The 23,065-nt window shown below is 53.1% G+C and overlaps 1 protein-coding gene across 1 annotated transcript; it reads right to left on the bottom strand.

The window, feature by feature from the left end:
* Window positions 1–441: 441 nt before the first annotated feature.
* CARD10 (caspase recruitment domain family member 10) lies at window positions 442–17,365 on the bottom strand. Its single transcript, XM_056339143.1, has 21 exons — window positions 17,283–17,365; window positions 15,166–15,384; window positions 14,658–14,795; window positions 14,001–14,326; window positions 11,959–12,141; window positions 11,448–11,603; window positions 11,188–11,313; window positions 10,821–11,015; window positions 10,576–10,722; window positions 9,702–9,817; window positions 9,410–9,450; window positions 8,603–8,720; window positions 7,912–8,089; window positions 6,977–7,100; window positions 6,381–6,621; window positions 5,647–5,716; window positions 5,201–5,300; window positions 4,557–4,715; window positions 2,295–2,416; window positions 1,539–1,654; window positions 442–1,292 (listed from the first exon to the last, which is right to left on the bottom strand). Exons 1-21 carry the CDS (start codon window positions 17,287–17,289, stop codon window positions 1,085–1,087), a joined length of 3,090 nt encoding a protein of 1,029 aa, XP_056195118.1. The 5' UTR covers window positions 17,290–17,365; the 3' UTR covers window positions 442–1,084.
* Between the last annotated feature and the right edge of the window lie 5,700 nt (window positions 17,366–23,065).

Raw genomic sequence — 23,065 nt, 5'->3', positions numbered from 1 at the left:
ACAGCCCCCATCGGAGGAGCACTGACCCCACTCTGCTGGCAGCATGGCTGACCTCAGTCTCACAGTTGTCCCCCAGGAGGATAAGGTAGCTGGCTTGTCACTTCACAATAACCAGGGCACGGAGGGATGTGAAGCTCTAGGGACCTCAGCCAGACACATCAAGTGAGCTTTTCCCTGGCTTTTCTAAAGCAACCTGGCCAACATCAGCACTGGGGAGAGACAAGGGGCTGAAGAAGGGGAGGAGTAGAAAGGCGAGGGGGCTTGGTCACAGGCACACTCAGCCTATCCTCTCCCCACACCTACTGCTGCTCTCCCAACAGCAAAACCAGTGCTCCCTCCTTCCCCTGGAGGACTGGGCAGCTGGGTCTCAGCTAAAGGAGAAAAATACCCCATTGTCATTACCTGAACCTTCTCAGTAACACAAAAGCCCATAGCCTGCCATTCCCATTATGAATGGTATTTAATTCTCCTTTATATGTTGTTTGCCAATAAAAGGCACCATTAATAATTTACAAGCAATAAAGAGTACAGCTCCTGTAAAACGAGGATTTGTTGCAAGCTTAGTGTCACTCCAGCCACGCCAGGTGTCGGCACATAAGCCGTGCTCCCTGCGCTGTGGGGCCGGAGGTGAGGTAGATGGGAAGAGGGCACCCGGAGCACACAGTGCCACAGGGCAGGGCAGATGAAGGTGATGGGATAAGGGCTCCAAATGTGTGAGAGATATGCTCCTACAGAGCCCAATCCCACACAGTTCCCCTACATTCCCCATCTGGCAATCTGACCACATACCAGAGACAAAGGCAGCTCAAGGTGATGGGGAACAGCCCATGAGGGTGGTTTCCACCATGTCACTGGAAGAAGTCTCTCCAATAAAACACAGAAAGCTCAGACAGGGGAGGCAGCATGTGTTACTCCTCAGCTCTTGGTGGCCTCAAGAGGACCAGAAACACTACTCCTGGGGGCCTTTGTTGCTGGCATTCCCTTGGGGAGGAAGAACACGCTATCTGGAGGAGCTTGGGAAGGCAGGAACCTCCAAGAACCGCTCTTGGGGACAGTAGCTGGCAGTGCCTGCTGCTATCCCAGTTCAGTCATCACCCTCCTCGATCCACAGCGGGCGAGTTTGCTCCTGGAAGATGCATCCCCGAACCACCTTGGGCAGCTCCTCAGTGTGGCTCCAGGCGTGGGGCTCCACACGGGCCCAGGAACACGGCAGAGTGTGGAGAGCCTGCTCTGCACCACGGCACACCTTCAGCACCTCTGAATCCCGCTGGCCTGCCTTCCCCAGCAAGCTCCTGAGGAAAACACAAGGATGAGAGTTACACTTGGTATAGAGAGATGAGGTAGAAAAACCACCCAGGAACTCCCTCACATGTACACAACGTCAGTTCTCCTGCCCTTTTTCCCCTCACATCAGCCAACCCAAACACACACACAGCAAGTGCTCTCATCCTGATCCTTGTCTCTCCCTCTGAACAGTGACAAGGGCCTCTCACTCCTCTCGCGATACCCATCAGCCAGGCCATTCCGTCTTTTCTTACCTGAGTCCTCTAACATTCTTCTCAGTGACCTCGACATGGATAACAATAGGGTATATTTCACTTTTAATTAGATCCCTCACACTCTGAACTCCCAGCTCTAGCAGGCAGTGTTTATTCTGGAAGGGAAATTGAATAGATTTACTGGTTTAAATGGAGAAAAAATAACCCCAGCCCCTGACAGTTACATTAAATCAAACCCCATACTGTGCAATATCATTGCTTTTCCAATAGTAATTCCATTAAATGTGGGATTTACGGGAAGTGCCAAGAGGGAAGGAGGGAACTAAAGAACAGGGTCACCCGCTCCATCACCAACCCAAGAGCCCACCAGACCCCTCACTCAGCTACAGCCCATCTTCATATCCTCTTTGTCGTCGCTGTCACCAACAGCTCCACATTTATCTGTCTGCTCTGAGCAAAGCTGTTGCTGCTTTGGCGAAGACGAGGAACGTGAGAGCAGGGAGGTCATTTCTGCATATGGCATTTTCCACCACCTCCACTAAGAATCCTCAGTTGCCATTTCTTTCACCTGAGCTCCACAAAGACTCAGGGAAAAAGTCTGTACCTGCTGCCCCACAACCTCACAGCACCTGAACCTAAAACACCCTCCAAACTACACAGTCCCCAAGCAAGCAGCTGCTTCTCTATCACCACCCCACCCTTCCTCTTCTCCTGCTCAGCTGTCCCTTCCCCTCCTCCAATCTGAATGGGGTGCCCCATCCTGGCCCTCTCTCTCCACACCAAACAGCTCAGCACCTTCTCCATTGCCTCCCGGATCATGTGGATTCGCCTGCTCTCCCTCTGGCCCTGGGGCGCAGTTCTAGACACAGGGTGCTCCTGATCAGGGGTTGCGCTGGGTTCCCCTTCTGCCAGCTTCTCTGTGAACCAAGAGGAGATATGAAAAAGGAGATGTCAGCCCCTTCTTCCTCTTGCACATATTTTCCACCACAGATCCCGCACATTTACTGCTGCGCTGATGTTTATGAAGTTCAGCGTTTATGGATTCCGGAGAGTGAGTCTAATTATACAACATTACACGTTGGCATGGATCTCCTGCAGCTTTCTGCATACAGAACAAGCAAGATATCACAGCTGAAGACACCTTGCAGGGCAAGAGCAGCACTTGTGTTGCAGTACTGGAGCAGCCTAAGCCAGCTCACAGCCATTATACCCCCTTCCCCATTGCCACATTGTCCCTCCCCACTCTGTAACAGACTATGGCATAAAAATAATTGCTTTATTTTTCCAGGTAGATTTTCTGCAGGGTTTGTGAGCTACATGGGGTCATAGATGGCTCCAGTGAGCAGGCAGAGCTGGGGAAGCAAGAGGAGTGTGCATCTTGGCAGGAGGAAGATGGGGGCCAAGTTGAACCTCCTTTTGTTGGGGGCAGCCTGAGCCACCTCCCCCTGCTCAGAGGCAGAAGGACAGCACCCAACAGCCAAGCCAATGCCAGGCAGGACAGCAACAGAGAGGTGATGCTGAGACAGAGAACCGAGGGCAGAGCTGGCAGGACAGTGAAGTCCATTGTGGACAAAACAACAATCACCAGGTGCCCCTGGTAACTCCTAAAAGAAGATGCTATGATACACACACACACAGAGACCTCACTTGGGACCCACAGGCTCCGCAGCCCCGTGTGGCTGGCTTAAGCAGATGCCAGGCTTTACCTGTTGACCGTGCTGCCCTAGACAGCTGCCCACAGTGCCACTGAAACCTAAGCAGGGAACCTAATAAGGCTATTAGAAGCTGCTCATCCCTAAGATAGAAATAATTTATTTAGGAGAAGACTCTTCCAAGCCCCAGGCTGCTGGGCATCCTCTGCCTGGTGGCATAGGTCCTTCCCAGGTAAAGCTGGATTCTGCAGAGCCATCTGTTTCCTTTGGGGCCACTGGCTCCTGTGGGAGATCAGCCGACTTACACTAACTGCACTGGCTGGGGAGTTCTCCAAAGGAAAATACAGGCAGCGAAGAAAACAAACGGCTCGGGGATCCCAGATCACCTTCCTTCCCTTGCAACAGGCAAAACTGACAGGGGAGACCAGAGTTTTTGCCCTCAGTGTAAATTCCCAGCCACAGTAATGGCTTCGAAGCGTGTCCCCGTGCAATGTGAGGGGGACCCTGCAGAGGGCTCAGTAGGACAGGATATATGGCCAAGCCACTCAGATAAGAAGCCCAGCGGCCAAGTTTCAGAGCTATACTTTCTCTCCAGCAGACCAGAGATTTTTCACTACCTCCATCACCACTTCCCCCAAAAAATATACCGACTCATTTTTCAGTCCTGCAGTTGGCAAAGGGAGAACTCTAAACACAAGGAAAGGAGAGAGATGGCGAAGGGAGGAGGAAGGAGGAAAGAAGCTGTCCTTTGTGAAAATTCCCTATGGGAGAAAAGCCCTTTCCGCAGCAGCCTCTGCAGTGGCGTGTCAGCCTCACACTGCTGGCAGAAGGAAGGGGACAGCAGCACTAAGGCTGGATCCTCCCGTTCCTGGGGAGGAAGAGCTGGTATGAAGTCAACCTGCAGATGGTACCTCAGCCAGGGGCTTCACCTCTGGGAAGAGTCACCCAGAGCAGCAAGGCAATGCCACGACCACCCACTCAAGGGAAGAGGGAGGATCCCCATTCCCCCGGAGACCAGAAGGATTCCCTGTGGTCCAAAGGGATGAGACAGTTAAAAACAGGAGGGAACATCCTGCAGACACTCAGCCCAAGAAGGTGACCTATCAATAGATATTGTCTGGGAAGACAGAGACCTCCACACTTAGCCACTGAAGAGGCACCTCATGTGCTTTCCAAGAGTCCCATGAGACTACATCTCATACTTCCAAGACTAAGAGCATCTGTTCCCTGCATTGGGCTGACCAAGGCCTCCACAGAAGTTACCTCTTTGAGCAATATCTTAGCTTCTCACTGTATGCCTAAGAAGTGGCAGGAGATAAAAGGGGAAAGCAGACCTCAGAAGCAGGAGGCTTGTGCACTTCACTTCTCCCAAAACAGAACGTGCCGACCACTCATTGCTGCCTACCTGCTGGGCACACGTGGAAGTCCAGGCGAGAAGTGGGCAAGTCCAGCAGGTTTCTGATGAGCCGTGGTGCAAGACAGTTAGGTGACAGCACCACAGGACGGGGTGTCTTGACCACCACAGGGCGCACCAAGCTGTAAGGCTTCAGGTTCACATCTGGGTCTAGAAGACAGGAACGAAGAGAAAGCCGAAGGTGACAACACAGACCAGCCTGTCACCAGCCCATGGACTATCCCATTCTCCCTGTACCACCCCCTCATCCTGACTCATGGAGGCACCTACCAACCATCCTATGTCCCAGGAGAGATCCTACCCTGGTTACAACACTCATTCATGGGCAGATCCCTTGGCTGTAACTACACCTCATCCATTTCCCGGAACTTCCTCAAGTTATGCACCAGTTTATTCTCCACAAAAAGTTAGGTGACCCCAAGAACCACAGAAGCAATGGAAAGCCCCAGAAAACCAGGGAAAAGGAAGAGGGACTTTAAATATGCACAGGCTTCCCAAAATCCCATTAGCAGAGTTATAAGAGGTATTGTGGGCAGAGACACTGAGGCATCCCAGATGGCAGTGTCCCTTCAGTGCCCACAAGGGACAACTGGGTGTCCAAGGGTGATGGGGCAGGTGCAGGGGTAACAGCTCACCTGAGCAGGGGTCCAGCCACAGCTGCTGAGAGGGCTGTTCTGGGCTCCTCTGCGGTTTGGATTTCACTAGGCGCAGTTGGTCCAAGGCTCGTTTCTTTAGCTGAGCAGAAAGTGAGGGCAATAAGGCTGAGAGCATAGACCAACACACACACACAGAGCTGGCTGCAGAGCACCCACTGGGGCAAAGGGGATGGAGCACACACGTAGAAAGTATGGGACCAGGTTTGCCCCCTGTCAGGTGCAGTCTGGGAGGTGGGGAGGGGGTAGGAAAGCAGCCAGAGAGCAGTAACACTGCCTGGGCTACAAGCCCCTGCTCTGCTTGCTAACCCAGCTGCCACCTCTGTACGAGCTGGTTTACCAACAGAGTGGGGCAGATTGCATGCTGAGGTGGTGGGGTGGCCACAGGTGCACACACAGAGCTCTCATTGCTAGGTTCTTCGGCTTACATTAGTTCTGTGGCCCTTCTGCTGCCCAGGCATCTGGCCCTTCTCCTGGATCTTCAAAAGCTGGTGAGCCCTGAAAAGACAGAGAGCTTGCACTCAAGCAGCTCTAGAGCCCCCAGAGACTGTAACCTGCTGTGACCTCTTCACCAACGCCCACAGACCTACTGAAGCATACAATCATAGAATCATTTAGGTTGGAAAAGACCTTTAAGATCTTTTGAGTCCAACCATAAACCTAGCACTGCCAAGTCCACTACTAAACCATGTCCCTAAGCACCACATCTACATGTCTTTTAAATACCTCCAGGGATGGTGATGCAACCATTTCCCTGGGCAGCCTGTTCCAGTGCTTGACAACTCTGTTGGTGAAGAAATTTTTCCTAATAGCCAATCTAAACCTCCCCTGGCACAACTTGAGGCCATTTCTTCTTGTCCTACCACTTGTCACCTGGGAGAAGAGACCAACACTCACCTCGCTACATCCTTTCAGGTAGCTGTAGGATGCGGTAAGGTCACCCCTCAGCCTCATCTTCTCCAGACGTATCAAAGCCCTCAATCAACCTCCCATCCTCTCAAGGCACCCAAACACTACTACACTGGTCCCCCACACAAGCCGTGGGTAGCCCACACTATCAAGAGGCCAGTCTGCACCCCTCGGGACTCCTAGGGGATGCTCACCACAGATAAATGGGACAGGTACCCCAGGTACCCCCTGGCTTCCTCCTCACCCTGGTTACCTGCTATAGTTGGGCACTGTCCCCTTGTCCAGGTCCCGCATGGTCAAGGGATCAACACGGGAGCAGTACCACTCCAGCCGCCCTCTGTGCATAGTGTCCATGACATGGAGGATCTCCCGACATTTCACACACAGTGCATAAGGGTCTGACAGCTCCAGGAGGGACAGGTTGGTGCGTACATAAAAAGAGTCTCCAGAAAACTTCTTTCCTTCTTCCAGAGCTTCCTGCAGAGGCTGGTATCCTGGAGCAGGAGAGATAGGTCACCACAGGTGGGAACGCAGGAAGCAACCATCGCTGATAAGATAGCCAAGTCCCCAGCACAGCTGTGATGCTACAGATTGGGGTGGGGTTGCAGAGGAGGCCAACAGACAGAAGGTCTGTACCTCCATCCTGTAATTCAGAGGATGCACAAGTCGCACCAGACAGGGAAAGCTACCGGAGCTACGGCCGGCCAACCCCTGTGTCAGACATGATGGCCTAGGACCAAACAGGAGAGGAGAGAGATAACTGAGATTTACCTCCAGGGCTGGGCAGAGGGTCTGGAAATGGAGGCAGAGAGCTCAGGCTCAAAGATGACCCAGCCACCAGGGCCTTACCTTCCAGGTCCAGCTGAAAGACGAGGCTAGAGGGCTCATCCCAATGCAGCAGGCTCAGGTAGGCAACCTCCCGTGTGCAGTTCTCCAAGGAAAGCACCTCTTCCTTCAGTGACGGCACCCTCAGCTAGCAAGGATCCAATACTGTTAGACTTAAAGGCTGGAAAAGCAGGCTCCCCACTCAGCTCCCTCACCCAGCAGGGTTAAACAAGAGATGTTACAGAGCAAGGCAGGTCCAGGGAAAGCTCTACCTGAGGACAAGGGATCCTCAGTCTGCCTCTGGGTCCCCCCTCTGCCTCTGAAACACCTGCTGCTAGCCACCACCCAGTCTGCTGTGAAAGCAAATGTGTGCGCATGAATGCGTGTGGGAGTGGGGGCAGGTGAGCTGATTTATTTTCAGTTACAGGTGGGATATTAATTCAAGTAGTGTAGCTGTATTTCAAGTGGTGTCATTCTTGCCAAAACAAATGCCCTTCCCTCCATCCAGGAGCTTTCTTCAGAGCAATTATTCTCTATAGCTCAGGAGGGTCACAAAGGCCTTAGAAATTTTGCCTCAGAATTGATTGCTTTGCAACAGGCATGTGCAGGATGCAAACTGCCCTGAAATACTACAAGGTGACAGACAACCCTAAGGACACAGCCATACTGCTGTCTTAATTGCACGACTCCTTTTTGTTTCTCCCCTCCCCACAGCTGAAGAAAGTGTTTCAGAAGGTCTCAGCATTTTTACATGCATAGGTACGCTCAAGTGCCATGAGACCTGGATGGGTGTTTGTGCTGCTTAAAGCTCTAGGCAGGGAGCAGTCCTGGGAAACAAGAGAAATGGAGCTGGCCTTCAAGCTGGGTAGAGGTCAGCTTGCACTGGGGATCACTCCACACTCCTTGCATCATTCCAGGTGCCTTGCAAACCCACGAAGTGAGCCCATTCCCAGACTCACCTCAATGAGCCGGCACCCTTCCCTGAGTCCTGCTTCCTCAACCCGTGAGCCTGGTTTGACCCACTGCACATAAATCCCTGTTCTGTTCCCTCCAAGGATGGATATGTCTGCTCCGAGGCTCTTCTGGGGTGAGGGGTTGCTGGAGTGACCCATGCTAGCGAGCTGCACCACCAGTGACCTGGCAAAGAGAAATGCTAAGTCCAGCAACTGAAGTTTGCTGCTTTTTGTAAGAACCGGTTCCCCATGCCTTGTGTCCAGCTACAGGGTGTTTATTGTACCAAGCGTTGTGGTACAGAGCTTGTGATTCACAGCCATCACCAGGGCGCACACAGAGCTCACAAACCCCCAACAGCCTCTTCCATCACACCAGCCCCTTCCATCCCACCAGCCCTAACACTGAAGCCAAGCTGGGCTCCCACAGTCCTGTCCCTGCCTAGACAGATGTGTGCCCAGCCCAGGGCAACATCTCCACCCCTGCCATGACAAATGGGACAGCACAAAACATTGGAAGTCCTGCTAGGAAGCAAGAACTATAGCATCTTCATTTCTCTCCTCTCCCACTAGCGAGAAAAAGCCTGCAAGGGGGGAGGCAGAAAGGAAGGATGTCTCTCCCAAACATGGTCCCGCATAACCACAAAACATCCCCCCAGGCAGCTGGCTCGGTGTGCCTAGCTCAGAGAGCAACAGTAACCTCCTGGTGACCTCCTCATGGCTGGGAAGCGTGGACAAGCAGATCTCTGACTTCACCCTGGCATAGGTACTGCTGGAAGAAGAGAAGGCCCCAAGCGAGGTGCTGGCAAAACCACTGCCTAGGGAAGAGAGCAAGAGGGAGCACATCACCTCTCCGAGTACTACAGGGAGCTCATGTTATTGGGGTGGCAAGGGTCTGTCAACCCTTCCTGGGCATCTTCTAGCATCTGACTAGGAAATCGAGGCTTCAGGGAGGCTTTGAACAGTCACCCTCCTGGACAGTTTCCCATGCCTCCTGAGAACAAGCAAATCTTCACTCCATCAGCATTTCAGACAGAAGGTGGCAGCAGCCAGGACCACCCAGATGTGCCCAGACATCAGCCACCAGCACTAACCACAGGACCTGCCAGCACCAGGAGCTCCACTCCAGATTTACAACCCGTCACCCAGGTAGCAGCAGATGAAGGGAATATCCAGTAACAACCCAAGGCAAAAGCATTTCTCTATTCTGTTACCTGCTCCCCCAGCTTCACATCAAATTATCTGTCAATGCCGCTCTCCATGAATTAAACAGAGCTGATGTGAATAGCTGCCTGCTCTGCAGAAGAAAACCCAGCTTTTCCAGCTGCTGTGGCTGGTAAGGCACATGGGGATGCATGGGTCCATAGCACCCTGCTACAGATACAGAGCCCTCAGAGTGAGCTGCACAAACCAAAAGTATGAGGGAGGGTCAGTTGTCCAACCCCTCCCTGCACAACCACCACTTCTTTTTAGCTACACCCTTTGGGGAAAGCCCCCACCCTGGTACCTGTTGCATCTTCCATGCTGCTGAAGGAGCCACAGGACAAGCTACAAAGGAGACAAAATGGGATCTGTGAGGCAAGAGCTTTTCCAAAGCCTGTTTGCATCCCATTCTCAATCCCATCCCCACAACCTTCCCCCACCCCACAGAAGCCCCCCGCTCAGCCAGCACACAGCTGCTAGCCAGCCCTCCCACTCTCAGCCCCCACTCCAGGTTCACCCCTCCCCTTCCAGCCTGCTCTCCCTGGGCCCCAAAAGCCCCACAAAGGAGACGGACTGGAGCAGCCCCCAGCAATCACCTTTTGTAGGGCATGCACCTATCTTCCCGCTGCCGACGAAGGATGGAGCCAATGCAAGGGGGGAAGGGGAAGGTGGAAAGGCGGTTGATATCCTTCTCATTGTCGGGAGTCACCTCCTTGGGCAGTGAAAGAGAGATGTCTGCTAACACCAACACCCAGCACCACCTCTCCCCTCCCTTCAGATCAGGTCACAAAGAGCTCCTCAGGTATCACATGACTCTTCAGGGACCATCCATATCCCTCCAAACACCCAGGGGCACCTTGTTTTCCCAAGGAGAGACCACAGAGGGAGCTGCATGACACTGCATCCCCATCTTTTTGCAATGTATAAGCTGTAGGAGTAGGAACAGATGAAGAGAATACCCAGCTTTGTCCTTCTATCTCCCTTTTAGCCACCACACACCTGTGGAACTGCCCATCTTAGGGTGCTTTAGGATGAGTTCAAAGAGTCAAAGGAAAGAACCTGGCTCCCGTAAAAAGAATACAATGCTGCTACAGGATTCAAAAGAGCCAGGATTTCTCCCCCAGCGTGCGTAGATTAAACAGCTTTTTGGGTAGGATAACATTTTACATAAGGCTGTTGATTTCTAGGGTGTCATATGGGCTGCAGAGAGTTTCACTTCCCCCTCTTTCCTACCCAGCTGAGTGCTGCATACATACTGCAGCAGTGCGGCGCTGGCCAGTTTGTCAGAGACTGAAAGAACAAAGCTTTGCACCTGGGATCTGCCCCACCTTACACACAGCCCCATGCCCCGTCTTCCACAAAGTCATAGCCCCACAACAAACCCACTCAGATGCCTCTGTGCCCTTCCTGAGCAGCATGGGTCCCCACTGCCCTCAGCTGAGGGTCAGCCTCTCATGGTCAAGTGCTCACCATGCTCTGAATGGCCGAATCCCCTGGGAATGGGATAACAGAAACCCCCAGCGGATCCACAAGTCCAGTTGTAAAGCTGGTAGAGTTGTCTACAAGGCTCCAGGTGCTGCTGAGGTTGGAGCAGAGGGAGTAGGAAGAGCTGCACATCTGGGAGAGAAGGGACTCCATCACCCCACTGCGCCCCCCAGAAATCAGTCCTGACCCTTCTGCCTTCTCTGGTCCCCCTTCTTTCTAGCCACCCTCACCTTGCTCAGACTGCGGCTGCCTTGGCACCGCTGCAGCTGTGCCTCCAAAGTGCTGTTCAGCCCTTCTGCCTGGCTTAGCTTGCTTAGGAGCTCATCCCGCTCCTCCTCCAGGGCCCGCACGCGTTTGCGGTACTGGTCCTTCTCAATCAGGCTCTGGGAGTATTGTAGCTGCACCCCATCACGGCTCTGGATTGCCTGCAAGAAGCCAGGCTGAGAGTGAGAAAAAGCAAAGAACTGCACTACTAATCCCCATCTCACACCTTTGCATGGATGGAGAAGATCCACTGGGGAAGGACGGGGTATCCAGAGCAGAGACAAATGCCCTGGTCCAGCTGGGAGGTGGAGAGCTGTAGGGAGAGCAATTTACCTGGTCCCGCTCTTTTTCGATCTCCTCCAGCTGCAGCAGCACTGTGTTCATACGATGCTTGTAGAGATCACAGTCCTTCTGCAATGTCCGGTATTTCAGCTGCAAATCTTCCACCTCCTGGAGGTACTGGCAACAGCAAGCAGCAAGCATTAGCCCTCCTAGAAGTGACTGCTGTGGCTTCCCAGTCCCCTCCCTCCCCTCTCTTCCAGGCCCTTCTCGGTGTGCGGGGGCAGTGATGGGGGTGGTGATGAATGCTCTACCTTATCCCTCAGCTCCTCGGCCCACAGCAGCTCATTCTGCAGGGAGCTGAGTTTCTGGCAGAGATCCTGCCGGTCATCTTGGGCTTCCTTCCAGTCGTGCTCCAGAATGTCCAGCAGGATCTGCTCAGAGCCTGGCACTGGGCCCTCGCCGGGCGTCTAGAGAGTGAGGGTACTGTCACTGCACCACAAGCACTGAGGGAGCACCAGACCAGGACAATGACAAGCAGACTGGCGCAACTGTCATCATCCTCCTACGTTAATCTAATGCACACTCCAAGGCACAAAGTCACACTTGTAAGCACATCCAAGAGTCACAGAGCTGGAAACAAGGGCCCATCGCTACCTCAACCCAGAAGCAACGGCAGTCACCACAGCCAAGAAATATGCTCAGAGGAAGGGACAGGCCAAGCAGGACAGTGATTTCACCCACCTTTCCAGTGCTCACATCACCAGCACTGGGGCTGCCCCAGGGAAGGAGGCAACCTGGAGCCTTCCCTGCCCCGCCAGGTACCTGCAACATGCCCTGCAGCTCCTGTAGCGATGCCGTGAGTCGCTGGTTCTCAGCCCACAGCTCAGACACGGTGTCGGGGTGGCCCCGCTCCTCTGCCTCTCGCTGGGGCGGCACAGACACCTGTTTCCGCAGCAGGCTGCACTCTTCCTCTAGGCTGGTCACTTTGCATTTCAGCTGATCCACCTGCAACCCAGGGAAGAAACATAGTCTTGACACACATAGCTCTGCACCTCTGCCTTAGCAGGAGAGTGAAGCAGAGGATGCGGGGCAGAAAAAGGGTCTGGAGGTAAGGAAAGCCAGGGCTGGGCAACTGGGCAAAGGAGTATCCTGCTGTTGGGCCAAGGTTAGCACAGCTGCGCACAAAAGCTTTTCCCTGCAGGGCAAAGGAGGAAGATGCACTTGCATAAGCAAAGTCAGTCTCAGGATCCTCTCTTGGTGCAACCACTTTCTTGGTGCCTAGGGGCATCCCCAGTGCAGCTGGCCTTGACCGTGGGTGGACCAGGGACCTCTGGTGTGCTGCCAAGGCCAGCAGCTGTATCTTAAAGGCTTCCCAGCTCCTAGAACAGCTGAAAACCAAATCTGCAGTAGAAAAATCCACTGGAGGCTATTCAGTGTGGGGAGACCACCTCTGGCCTGGGAAGTGTTTAAGGCTCAAGCTGCTGGAGGCTGCATGGTACCACAGATGCATCGTCACACCCTGGCCTGCTCTCACACTCCTCCACCGACATGTCACTAGAAACAGAGGAGGTCAGTTACTTTTAGGAGTAAAGGAGGTCCTCACAGAACTGTGACAACTGGTGAGTCTGATCAGAGAACCCAAGTCTCACAGCCAGGTAAGGCTTTGAGAGCAAAGAGGGCAGGGGAAACCTAACAAAGCCACTGAGCACTAAGCAGCACTGCCACAATTGCCAAGGAGAGATTCTGGAACAGGATTACTTCTGTAAATCTGCCCAAAAGACCTAGAATGACTTTCAGAGACCAGACACTTCTGGACCCTGGAGTCAGGAGGGGGTCTGGTGGCCCACCCTGCTTCCAGGGTGATTTCTTTACCCCATAGTCACCCACAAGCAATTCACTTCCCTGCTCAGAGGAGGCCCAGGGGAGCTGGCATTGGCAGGAATACCAGATAGAAGGCAGGGGAGGATCCCAGCACCGGCAGAGCAGAATGAGGAATGAAATGTAACTGTGGGGCTCTGTGAGAGGTCCAGACCAAGACTGGTAGGGGAAATGCCAGGAGACAGCTGAGCACTGAGGAAATTGGGTTATTAATAGGTTCAAAGTAGGGCTGTCCATGCCCAGGCAGGAAATGGGTGTGAGTTTGCTGCAGGTGAGAGCTTGGCAGCTGGCATGCAGCATCACGAATTCCTTCAGGTATGCAGGGCATGAATCTCCCAAACGTCATGAGGGAGACAAGGAGGTGGTGGGGAGCGGCAGGGGGAGGTGAAGTCTGGGCCAAAACACTCCTACGAGCAGCAAGGCACGCTGGGCAGCTCCAGGCAGCATGCCCATGCCCAGTGCCTCATGTGCAGGTGCCTGCACAGCCACCATCCTCACTAGAAAGAGAAAAACACAAGCCCTTTCCCAGGGAAGAAGTAAATACAAACTCAGATTTGACAGAATCAGCTGACTGCTGTGTGCCTGCGCTACCCGGACACATTGCAAGCGCCTGCCGGCGGAGCAGGCAGCACAGGGCAGCAGGAACATGCAGGAGCAGACAGGGCATCTCACAGTACCAAAAGCCAGGCTGAGAGTTGAGAGATGCTGAGGAAGGCATCGCCCTGACAGCTCCTCTGAGGAGTCCGTTTTGTCTCCTCTAGGTGCTGTATCTGCAGCTGCCCTAGGGCAGTGGAGAGCCTCCTGTGTTGCCCTGCAGGGCACATTCCCCCTCAAGAGCAGGGGCACATGCCCCAACATATGTCCTGCCTGCCATCAGCTCCTTCACTCTCACAGGCCACCATGTGCAGACATTCGTGCGCATCCCTCTCAGTCGTCAGACCCCCACCACCTCCTGCGGCCAACCCTCATGTTCCCCAAAGCCATACCGCCAGCTGCAGGTCCCTGCTTCGCAGCACGGCCATGTTCTTCTCCTCACAGAGCTGTGCATAGCGCATGGCCATCATGTAGTTCTCATCCTTCAGCCTCAGCAGCTCCACACTGTTGGAGTCCCACTCCTCTCTCAGCCGCTGGCAACGCTCCTGCACCTTCAGGAGTTCCTTGAGCTGCTGCTCCAGCCGGGCCTGCTCTTGCTCCAATGCCTGGTTTTTCAACTGGAGCTGGTGTTCCTTCAGCAGGTGCTCTTTCCGCTGAGCCCTCACCTTCTTCACCTCCATGATCAGGAACTGAGTTAGTCCCTCAGGGCCTTCCTCATCTGGGGGGAGACAAAGGAGAATCTGGTCCTGGCTGCTGAGACAGGGGTAACTGCCAAATACCAGCCTGCAGATATGCTCAATGCTCTGTTTTCCACCAAGGGGTGCCAAGCTCTACTGAGGGTTGTAGCCCTTCTTGTCACAGGTTTACAGCACAACAGTCCATCACACACGTACACCTGGCCCCCTCCCTAGCAGATCCAGGGCACAGAGCTGTCAGGGTTCCTCACACACTGGTAGCATGAACCAGGTTTTTATGCATGCACATGCAGAGATTTCTGACCCTTCCCATGCAAGCAGCAGCTGAAGAGAAGACGGAGCACCTGCCCCTACCCAGGATCATAGAGCAGCGCTGGGCTGCCTCCCTCCCCGTTAGCCGCGTGTAGTGCTCTGGGTAGTAAAACTCTAAGGATTCCAGGAAGGCTTCATAGCCTCGCTTTCCACGGCGCCGGAGGATGTCCATCAGGTAACCTGGAAGAAGGGACAAAGAGCTAGGATTAATTCCTTGCAAACCAGAAAGAAAACAGCATAGCCCAGCTTCATAATATGAAGTAGCATCTCCACCAGTTTTACTTCCATCCACAAGAATGGGAATGGCTACAGGAGGGAATGGGGTGGGAATACTGCCTTCATCTATGTGCACGCAGGGGGAAGCCCACAGAGGGTGAGAGGGAGGTCTGGCTGCAGAACAGCTCAGAGAGCAGCAAAGCCGAGGTAGCAATGCAGTGGGAGACACCAGGAGGCCACATAAACACGTGCTGGGTAGCATCCACTGCACATCAAAACCAGGCTGTCCCCACAAACCAGGCCCATCTAAGTGCAAATTTGTGCTTTCTCTCACCTGTCTGGTTGCTTTTGCAAGGGAATCGGCATGAATTCAGGACCTCCTCCTCATCCTGCTCATCTATCACACGACACTGGCGCAGGTATGGAGTAAGCTTCGCCGGGTTCAGGGAGCGGGTCAGCTGATGTCGTGCACTCTCAATCTTCTCCCAGATGGTGTCTTCTTCCTCCTCCTGCTCCAAGAGGCTGCAGGCTTGGGCAGGGGCATTCTCCAGGGCTGGGAGGATAAAAGGATAGAGAAAGTCTGAGGAATGATGGAGAAGCACAGGATAAAAGGCATGAGGAGGCATGGGAGAACATGAGTCAAGGTATGATCCTGCAAATGATTCATCAGTCTTGCAAACAGGACTCAGATACATCAGAAGCCATTTTACATACAAATTGGTTCAGCAGGATCTTCAGTGTCCACTTAGGGCCTTAGATACACAGAAGACAAGCGGTGCATAAGGGAGTTAGGAACATATACTGTAGGAAGTCCAGGGAAGATGTTATCTTCATCCCTGAAGCATTTTTAAATCCCCCCAAACATCGCACATCTTCCTTTTTTCCCCTCCTTGCAAACTGGAAATTCTCAAGACCAAGAGTTTTCAGAACCTGGGACGTGCTGTCTCATACTAGGGCTGGAAAGGTGGCTTTCCCTGGTGATTCACTTGACTGTGCACACCCCAAGCGTTGGTGACCAAACATGTTCTTGAGGGCACCGTTGCATGGAGCAGTTGGCTACAGGTGAAACCAAACGGGAATTGCAGAAGCCTACCTTCAATGTATCTTCCACACATCAGTGTGGAGCCCTGGAAATATGTAGCAACAAGGGAATCCATCTATCAACCAAATAAAGCAAGAGGGAACACCTGAAGTCAATGGACCGAAAACCCTTAGAGCAGTAGCGAACTTGCTCCATTACATCCTACGAGCTGTGATGGAGCAGGTATGTGCAAGGAGCTCTCTTTCCAGCTATGTATCAACTCAACCAGCATTACCTATTTTCACTTGAGAAATACAATCTGCTTCAGAGGCTAGCACAAATCCTTTTGGCTGGCAAGGCAGAGCACAGCAAAGATCTTCTGAGACCATGAAGCCATCTCTCCCCGCCAGTGTGCACCATTACCTACCGCTCTGGTGCTGGCATCAAGCGCAGCTTTCCTTACCCCAGCCACAAACATCCCCAGGGGCAGTGCAGTGGTTCATGAAGGAAACCTCCCACCTTTTTTTTTTTTTTTTTTTGGGGGGGTGCGTTTTTTTTCTTTCTTTCTTGGGGTGAGAATGATATTACACTATTTCAGACAGCCACCTAGCACAGCAAGGAGGATGGCTGAGAAAGCTGTGCATAAATTAATCCTCCAAGTAGAAATACAAGAGGCTCAGGATCTGCTGGATGAAGCGTAACGGGAAAAGAGAATTGTTGAATCCACAAAAGATAATCAAGTGTCTGATTTCCAGCGCCAAAGGACTTAGGAGCCTAAATACCAACACAGATCTGGATTGTCCTAGGTTGAATAAAGAAAACAAACTTTGTTTCTTGCAGAAGCTGATCTCTCTCATTTGGGACAAGCTCGCTTGCCACAGGGACATAAGTATGCAGGAGGAGGACGCAACAGCAGGTCACACAAGCTGCGTTGTTTTGAGCTCCGCTCCTCTGCGGCGGACTTTGGATTTTAAATCGAAGTTACTTCGCCAAGAAACCCACGCCAGCTGTCCAAGCAGCGACCAGCCCCTCGGCTCGGCGGAGAGGGAGACGGCGGAAGGGCCTGGGAGCCGAGCCGGCACACCCCGCCGCCCGGCGCGCCCCGCCCGCCGCCCGGGGCGCCCCCCTCAGCCGCCCGGCGACCCCTCCAGGCCGGGGCCGGGGGGGGCAGCGCTTCCCGCTCCGGCCAGCCCGACGGCGCGCCGAGGGGAATGGCGAGCCGGAGCCAGCCCTGCGGAGGTGGCTAGGAAAGTGCAGAAGAGGAGCGAACAGCCCACCACCCCCGGAGCCTGTGCCAAACCCACGCTCCCGGCCGCCCTGGGGCGACGCAACTGGCCCCGTGGGAGAGGGGCCACAGCGGGCTGCGCCGCCCCCGCGGGCCGCGGGGAGAAGCGCCCGTTACCCGCTCCCGAGGGGGGCTCGCCCCTTACCCGCCATCGCCGCCGGGCGGGCCGCGCCCCGCTCCGCTCCGCGCCGCCGTCCCGCCGCCCCGGCAGGTGTGTCTGAAGCGCTCTCCCCACCCCGCCGCACCTTCCCTCCCCCGTCCCTCCTCCAGCCGGCTGGGAGGGAACCGGCAGCCCCCGGGCGATGGAGAGCCCAGCCCAGCCCAGCCCGCCCCCGGCGGCACTCACCGGCGGGGCGAGAGCGGTCCCTGCCCCGGCCTCTCCCGGTTTCTGAGACCCTGCGGGTGCTCCTCACCTGGGCGAGCCGCGGAAGGGCTTTTCTCTGCGCGTGTCCCGTATTTCTCTCCCCCACCTCCAGCCCCGGGACGGAGCTGCTCTCCGGAAGGATGTGGCTGGCCACCGGCTTCTTCCGAAACGCGCCCGGCTTCCCCTGGCGGCGGGCCGGCGGGGGCAGGGGGTGCCCGGCCGGGCCTCCCACCGCAGCGCTGCCGAGGCGGGCGGTCTCCCCTGGCAGAGCACAGGCTCCCCAACTCTGCCTGCAGAGAAGAGGCGCATAAGGAGTTTTTTTGGTTCAAGGGCTCCAGAAATTGCAGCCTAGCCACCCCAGATGTAAGGCTGGTTCTGGATGGGGGGGGTGGTGGTGGTGGTGTCAAATAAGGACAGAAAATGAGGGTGGTGGAAAGAAGCCCGATCCAGGCCGAGAAAAGGTCCCACAGACTTAATTTCTCTTCCGCACCCCTGCCCCCTCCTTAGTAGTGTCTGGGTGGAGCTGGGTTGGAGTCACCCTCCGGGCAGCATGACTGAGTGGTACCCCAGGGCATGCGGGGGCTTGCACCAGCCTGACCGGGCACTGAGTCCCCCACAGGCACTGAGTCCCCCACGCCAGGAGCAGATGCCAGGAAGCCTTCCTCCACCCACCCCGATCCAAGTGGCCACAGCAATCCCAGGAGTGGATCTGTGTGTCCACACAGCATCTGAAAGGGTCTGCATATGGTAAACCCCACCCCTGCCAGGTAACCAATTGCCCAAATCTGTGCTTACCACTGGGACTAGGAGGGTTCTAAGAGAGATGGAGTTGGACACTGTGATTCAGTTCCAACATCATATGCCTCCTCCTCCAAGGCTCAGGTGTTTTTCATTTTCTCTAGCAATCCCATCACACTGTCACTTCATCACGCTCAACCATGTCAAGCCTCAGACCTCAGCAGCCAGGACAGGCGGCACAGGCTCCATTCAAGAGATTCCCAATGCAATATCAAGCTCATAAGAAATGGGAGTTCACCTGATTCCCCCCAGCCACAGGGTCAGCCCACAGGGTAGCACAAAGTAGTGTTGTGCATCCTTCCAGGGCTCTGGACACAACATGAAGGAGCCCTGTATTGCTCCTGCCCCTGCCAACGTGTTCCCAAAAGGGAGATGCCCTCAGCACCCCATAACTGCAGCTTCTAGACTTACCTCTGCATGGAAACCTTCCCTCCTCTCTCAGATAAGTGAAGGAACCAAAGCGGGAGGAGTATGAAACAATCTGGGGCCCTGAAATCATACTGGGGCCCCTGTCCTAAAGGATTTCCCTTGTGCCCAAAATGAACATCTTCATTTGTTACTCCTCCAGGGCTAATGGCAGACACATCCTCTCTGGTCCCCACAGGGTTCCTGCACCAGCTTCCACAAGGTGGTTTGAGGGAAGGGAGGCTTTAGGAAGACGGTTTCCTCATGCTTCTATGTTCTTTTCAAGATCAAGCACAACCACCATTTGAGAATTGAGGCTGTATGTGCGATGCACAGAGCATCACATAGATACATAGCCTCTTTCTTGCAAAATATACACAGGCATTGAGCAAACACCAGGCACACGCGCGCGCACACACACACACAGGCAGGCAGGGCTTTCAGCAACCACCTCCTCTCACATGGCATCTGAACCAACAGGCACTGGCTGACACCCCGAGGGTATGAATTTGCTGCTGACTCACCCTCCCTGCAAGGGGTCCCAACAGCTGCCTTCCCCTCCCTTGCAAACCCAGTGCTGCACAGCTCCCCCCTAATGAGCGTGTGCTGACCCAAGACCACCCGTTACAAGGCACAGCTCCAGCCACCAGCCCTTACCTCCAGCCAGAGGCATCCAGTTGAGTGATCAAAAAGCAAATACAAACAAGGCTGCCTGCATGGAACCCGTTCTGACTCAAGGCATGTCAATTTTTGCTTGCTAGTTATTCTCTGGCAAACAACCCAGGTCTCTCTTTCTAGTGAAAAGATTTCCTGAGCAGGATATTATGTGGTGATAGAAGATAAGATCTTCATGGTCATGATAAAAGCCCCAAAACAAGGGTTGGTTTCTCTCAATCACCCAGAAAGAGATGAACTCAAGACTGATGTCAAGGAAACCTCTCCCTCCATCTGCCCTGACCCCATGGGCAGTGGCTGTGGTGCTTTGTGACTCAGAGCATACAGACATCATCAGACAGAGCAGGTCCCACATCAAGCACCATCAGCTGCTCTCCTTCATGGAGGGTCTCAGCATGGCAGGTACCCCAGGAGCAAACAGACCACCCCTGAAGGCTCTGGGCTGGGCAGCTGATCCCAACAGGTCAGACAGCGTCTAAGAGGAAGAATATATCCTATCCCTGGGTTTTGGCCAGAGTTTGGAGGCACAGAGATGAAGAGCTCTCCCTTTGGAGTGAAGCTGCAGTTGAAGAAGACATCCCAGGTTCATCTGAGATGTGTGATCCCACCAAACCACACATGCTCACAGCACAGCCAGGTGTTACATTTCCAAAATAGCATTACCAAAATAGCTTTAGTAGCAGCTACTTTTGTGCTGGCACACTTGATTTCACACTAGGAATGACATTGGGGTGTTTGGGTGAGATTTTTTGTGTTGAATCGTTGGTTGGGTGGTTTGTGTTTTGTTTTGTTTTGTTTTTTTCAAATCATAATCAAAATATTTGCACTAGTAAAACTTTCCAAGCCACACCGTCTCACACAGGAAATCTATGACAAGCCAGCAAATGGTGAGCCATGCGTTGTTTCCACTGCCAGAGGAAGGGCTTAGCACACATAGTCCACAGAGTGTGACAGGCAGCTGGGTCTTCTGCAGAACCTTGTGGTGTGGGTCTGGCTAAGGGTGCTAAGAAGCCAGGATCCCTCAGAGGCAAGCCAGGCTACGCTGCAGGGGGCAGGGCTGGCTATGCCACCGCACTGCATCATTTGGAAACAGCTTTAGGAAGGTCTGAGGCGGGGAAGGAAGAGAGGAAGGAATTCGTTGAATTCCTGATAGAGTGGCTAAAACAGTGTCAGTATAAAGCTCAAGCTGTGGTTACAGATGGTGAGCTCAGATGCTTTGTAAAGTCCTGCCCTGTGTTTTGGGAATCACAGTATCTTTACAAACCTGCCCTGAAACTGTCTACCCACGCAGTGTCTGTAATGTGAACTGGTCAGAATATCTTCAATAATATATTTCTTGCTTGGTCCTTTTTTTTTCCAATCAAAATATGTTATTCTTCTTATAGCCCAGTGATCTTCAAAGACCTACAGCTTCCAAAGATGTTTCAGGGGGGAGGTTTGCTAAGGTTCAGGGTGGTCTTCTTAGGTTGAGGAAGAAAGTTTGAAATAATCCCCTTATTAATTCCTTCCATCCTGCAATAGCTGTCCCAACATAATCTGGTGTTGTGAAAAACCTCAGCAGTTTTTGTTCCTGTGTGGAACAAAAACAAACGCTGAAAACATGAAAGAGGTTGTGAAACAGGATTATTGACTCCAGCCTGATCCAATCGGATCATGCACTGGTTCAACTGGATCAGTTAACACACAGAAAAGTAACACTTTTTAAAAAATATATATTATATTTTATAAAATATAAACTCAGCGTTCATATTAACAACCTTTGCAAAGACTTTGACTACCTGCTTATCTCCCGGACACTTTTCATAGCAGAGATAAGACCGTCCTGACACACTGACAGTGGTTTGTTCCCTTCATGGTGGTGGTGATGTCTGCAGAAGGGGAGGAGGAATGAGCCCCCCCTCCCAAAAAAAGGGAAGAGTGGCCTTCATGGCAGGAAGGAAATGCATGTATCTGTGTGTGGAGATAGCAAAACAAGTGAATATTTCCTTCAGCATTCCTCCCCCTCGTGCACACACCCATTGCCTGGAGCTACAGGAGGCAAAAGTATGTGGGAGCATTTGGTAAGGTATTGGCAACACCTCTCCATCTTCAGGTGTGCAGGGTGGCAAGGAAGACCTGAATTAGAGCCGGATGATGGGATTTGAGTCACTGAGATGGACTTACATACTGCAAAGCTGCCCAGCTGCCTGTGACAAAGGGGTTCCACCTCAACGACTAAGCCTGGAAATCTCCTCAGACTTGGCTCCTACTTCAGCCTTGCTCGCAGTTGCCTTATTCTTAAAGCATTTTTCCTGTGGGATCAGTCCCAGCTTTTTTTTTTTTTTTCCTCTCTTTCCAGAAAATGCATCAACTGAGAGTCCATCTCACTGCTCATTGTGAATCCAGTCTGGTTGGCTCCTTCTGCATCAGGCTGTGCAAGGGGACCATTAAAGTCTGCCCTCCCCTGCATAAGAAGGGTCCAAACACTGACCTTATAGAGGTTACAGTATATTCAGGGGAGCACTACGTGCTGTCCCCAAGTATGACTTACTCTGTTTAGAAACTGGGAGTAAAATCAGTTCTTCAACAAAGGATCCACCTTTGGTTTTCACTGGTGCATGTGCAAACAGAATTTTATTGTAAGGGGGAAGAACCACGGGGACTGAAGATGTACGCACAAAGAGGGGGCAGATCACACCTGCTTCGAGCAGAAATGAAATGACTGTCCAAGAGGCAACACGATGGCAAATGGAGCCCAGAGAAGGAATAAACCCATCTGCATTTTAATCGCAGCAATCAAGAGCTCACCAAACCCACCTGCTTTTCTTTAGTGCTTTCCTAGCACGCTAAGGCTGCAGCCACCAGAGGTCAATGTGACCGCGTCAATCTCAACCAGCTGTTCGGTGCTGCACAGAGTCCCTTCGAAACTTTGACAACAAACAGAAATATGAAGTTGTGTTTTCCACCTCTCAGGACATAACTTTGGGGTAGATTTGCGTGTAAACCAACATTCAAAGCATGAATCACAATGTGACCTCAGCACTATCCTGGAAAAAAGGGCTTGAGAATGGCAAGGTCCCCAGTTAGCATCCTGCAAGCACTCTGAATTGAGACCCTGTTACTTGCCTGCAGTCCTACAGGACGCCACAAGTGCTCCAGTTACTCCCAGCATGTCTCATACTGCTAGTTTCAGTGTCACTAGGGTGTTCTCACCAGTCCCAGACCTGCCTGGTTAGCAACAGGTGGAAATGGACTATCTGACCTCCCCTGAGTCCTGTTTGTATTCCCTGGGGCATAAGGGCTGTCACAGTGAATGAGGTCTGCGGCAGGTCCAGGCTGGCTGAATAAAACAAGTAGCTGACCAGCAGCCAGAGGAAGGCAAGCGGGTTAAATGAGCAGGGTCATTAGTCTGGATTAGTAAAAGTCAAACAGGGAAGACGGGACTATGCAGAACAGAAATCAGTATGTCTGGAAAGTTTTGTAACAGCCAGCCATTCTTCTGCACTCCCACACCTGCCAGTCATGTTCTCCTCTCCATCTCACCTATGTCCTCTCCTAGACCACCTCAAACAGTCACCAAGATGCCATTTCCATCCTAGTCTCCCAAAACCTTCATCATGTATGTGGACACCTACCTAGTCAGAGCAAACAAAAGACTCCTATTACCCCTCCAGCAGAGCTCCAGCCTCATCTCCAGCCTTGTGGGA

This window comes from Falco biarmicus, chromosome 5, assembly GCF_023638135.1.
Source record: "Falco biarmicus isolate bFalBia1 chromosome 5, bFalBia1.pri, whole genome shotgun sequence".
NCBI classification, from domain to species: Eukaryota; Metazoa; Chordata; class Aves; order Falconiformes; family Falconidae; genus Falco; species Falco biarmicus.
This window is presented reverse-complemented; position numbering and strand designations above follow the sequence as displayed.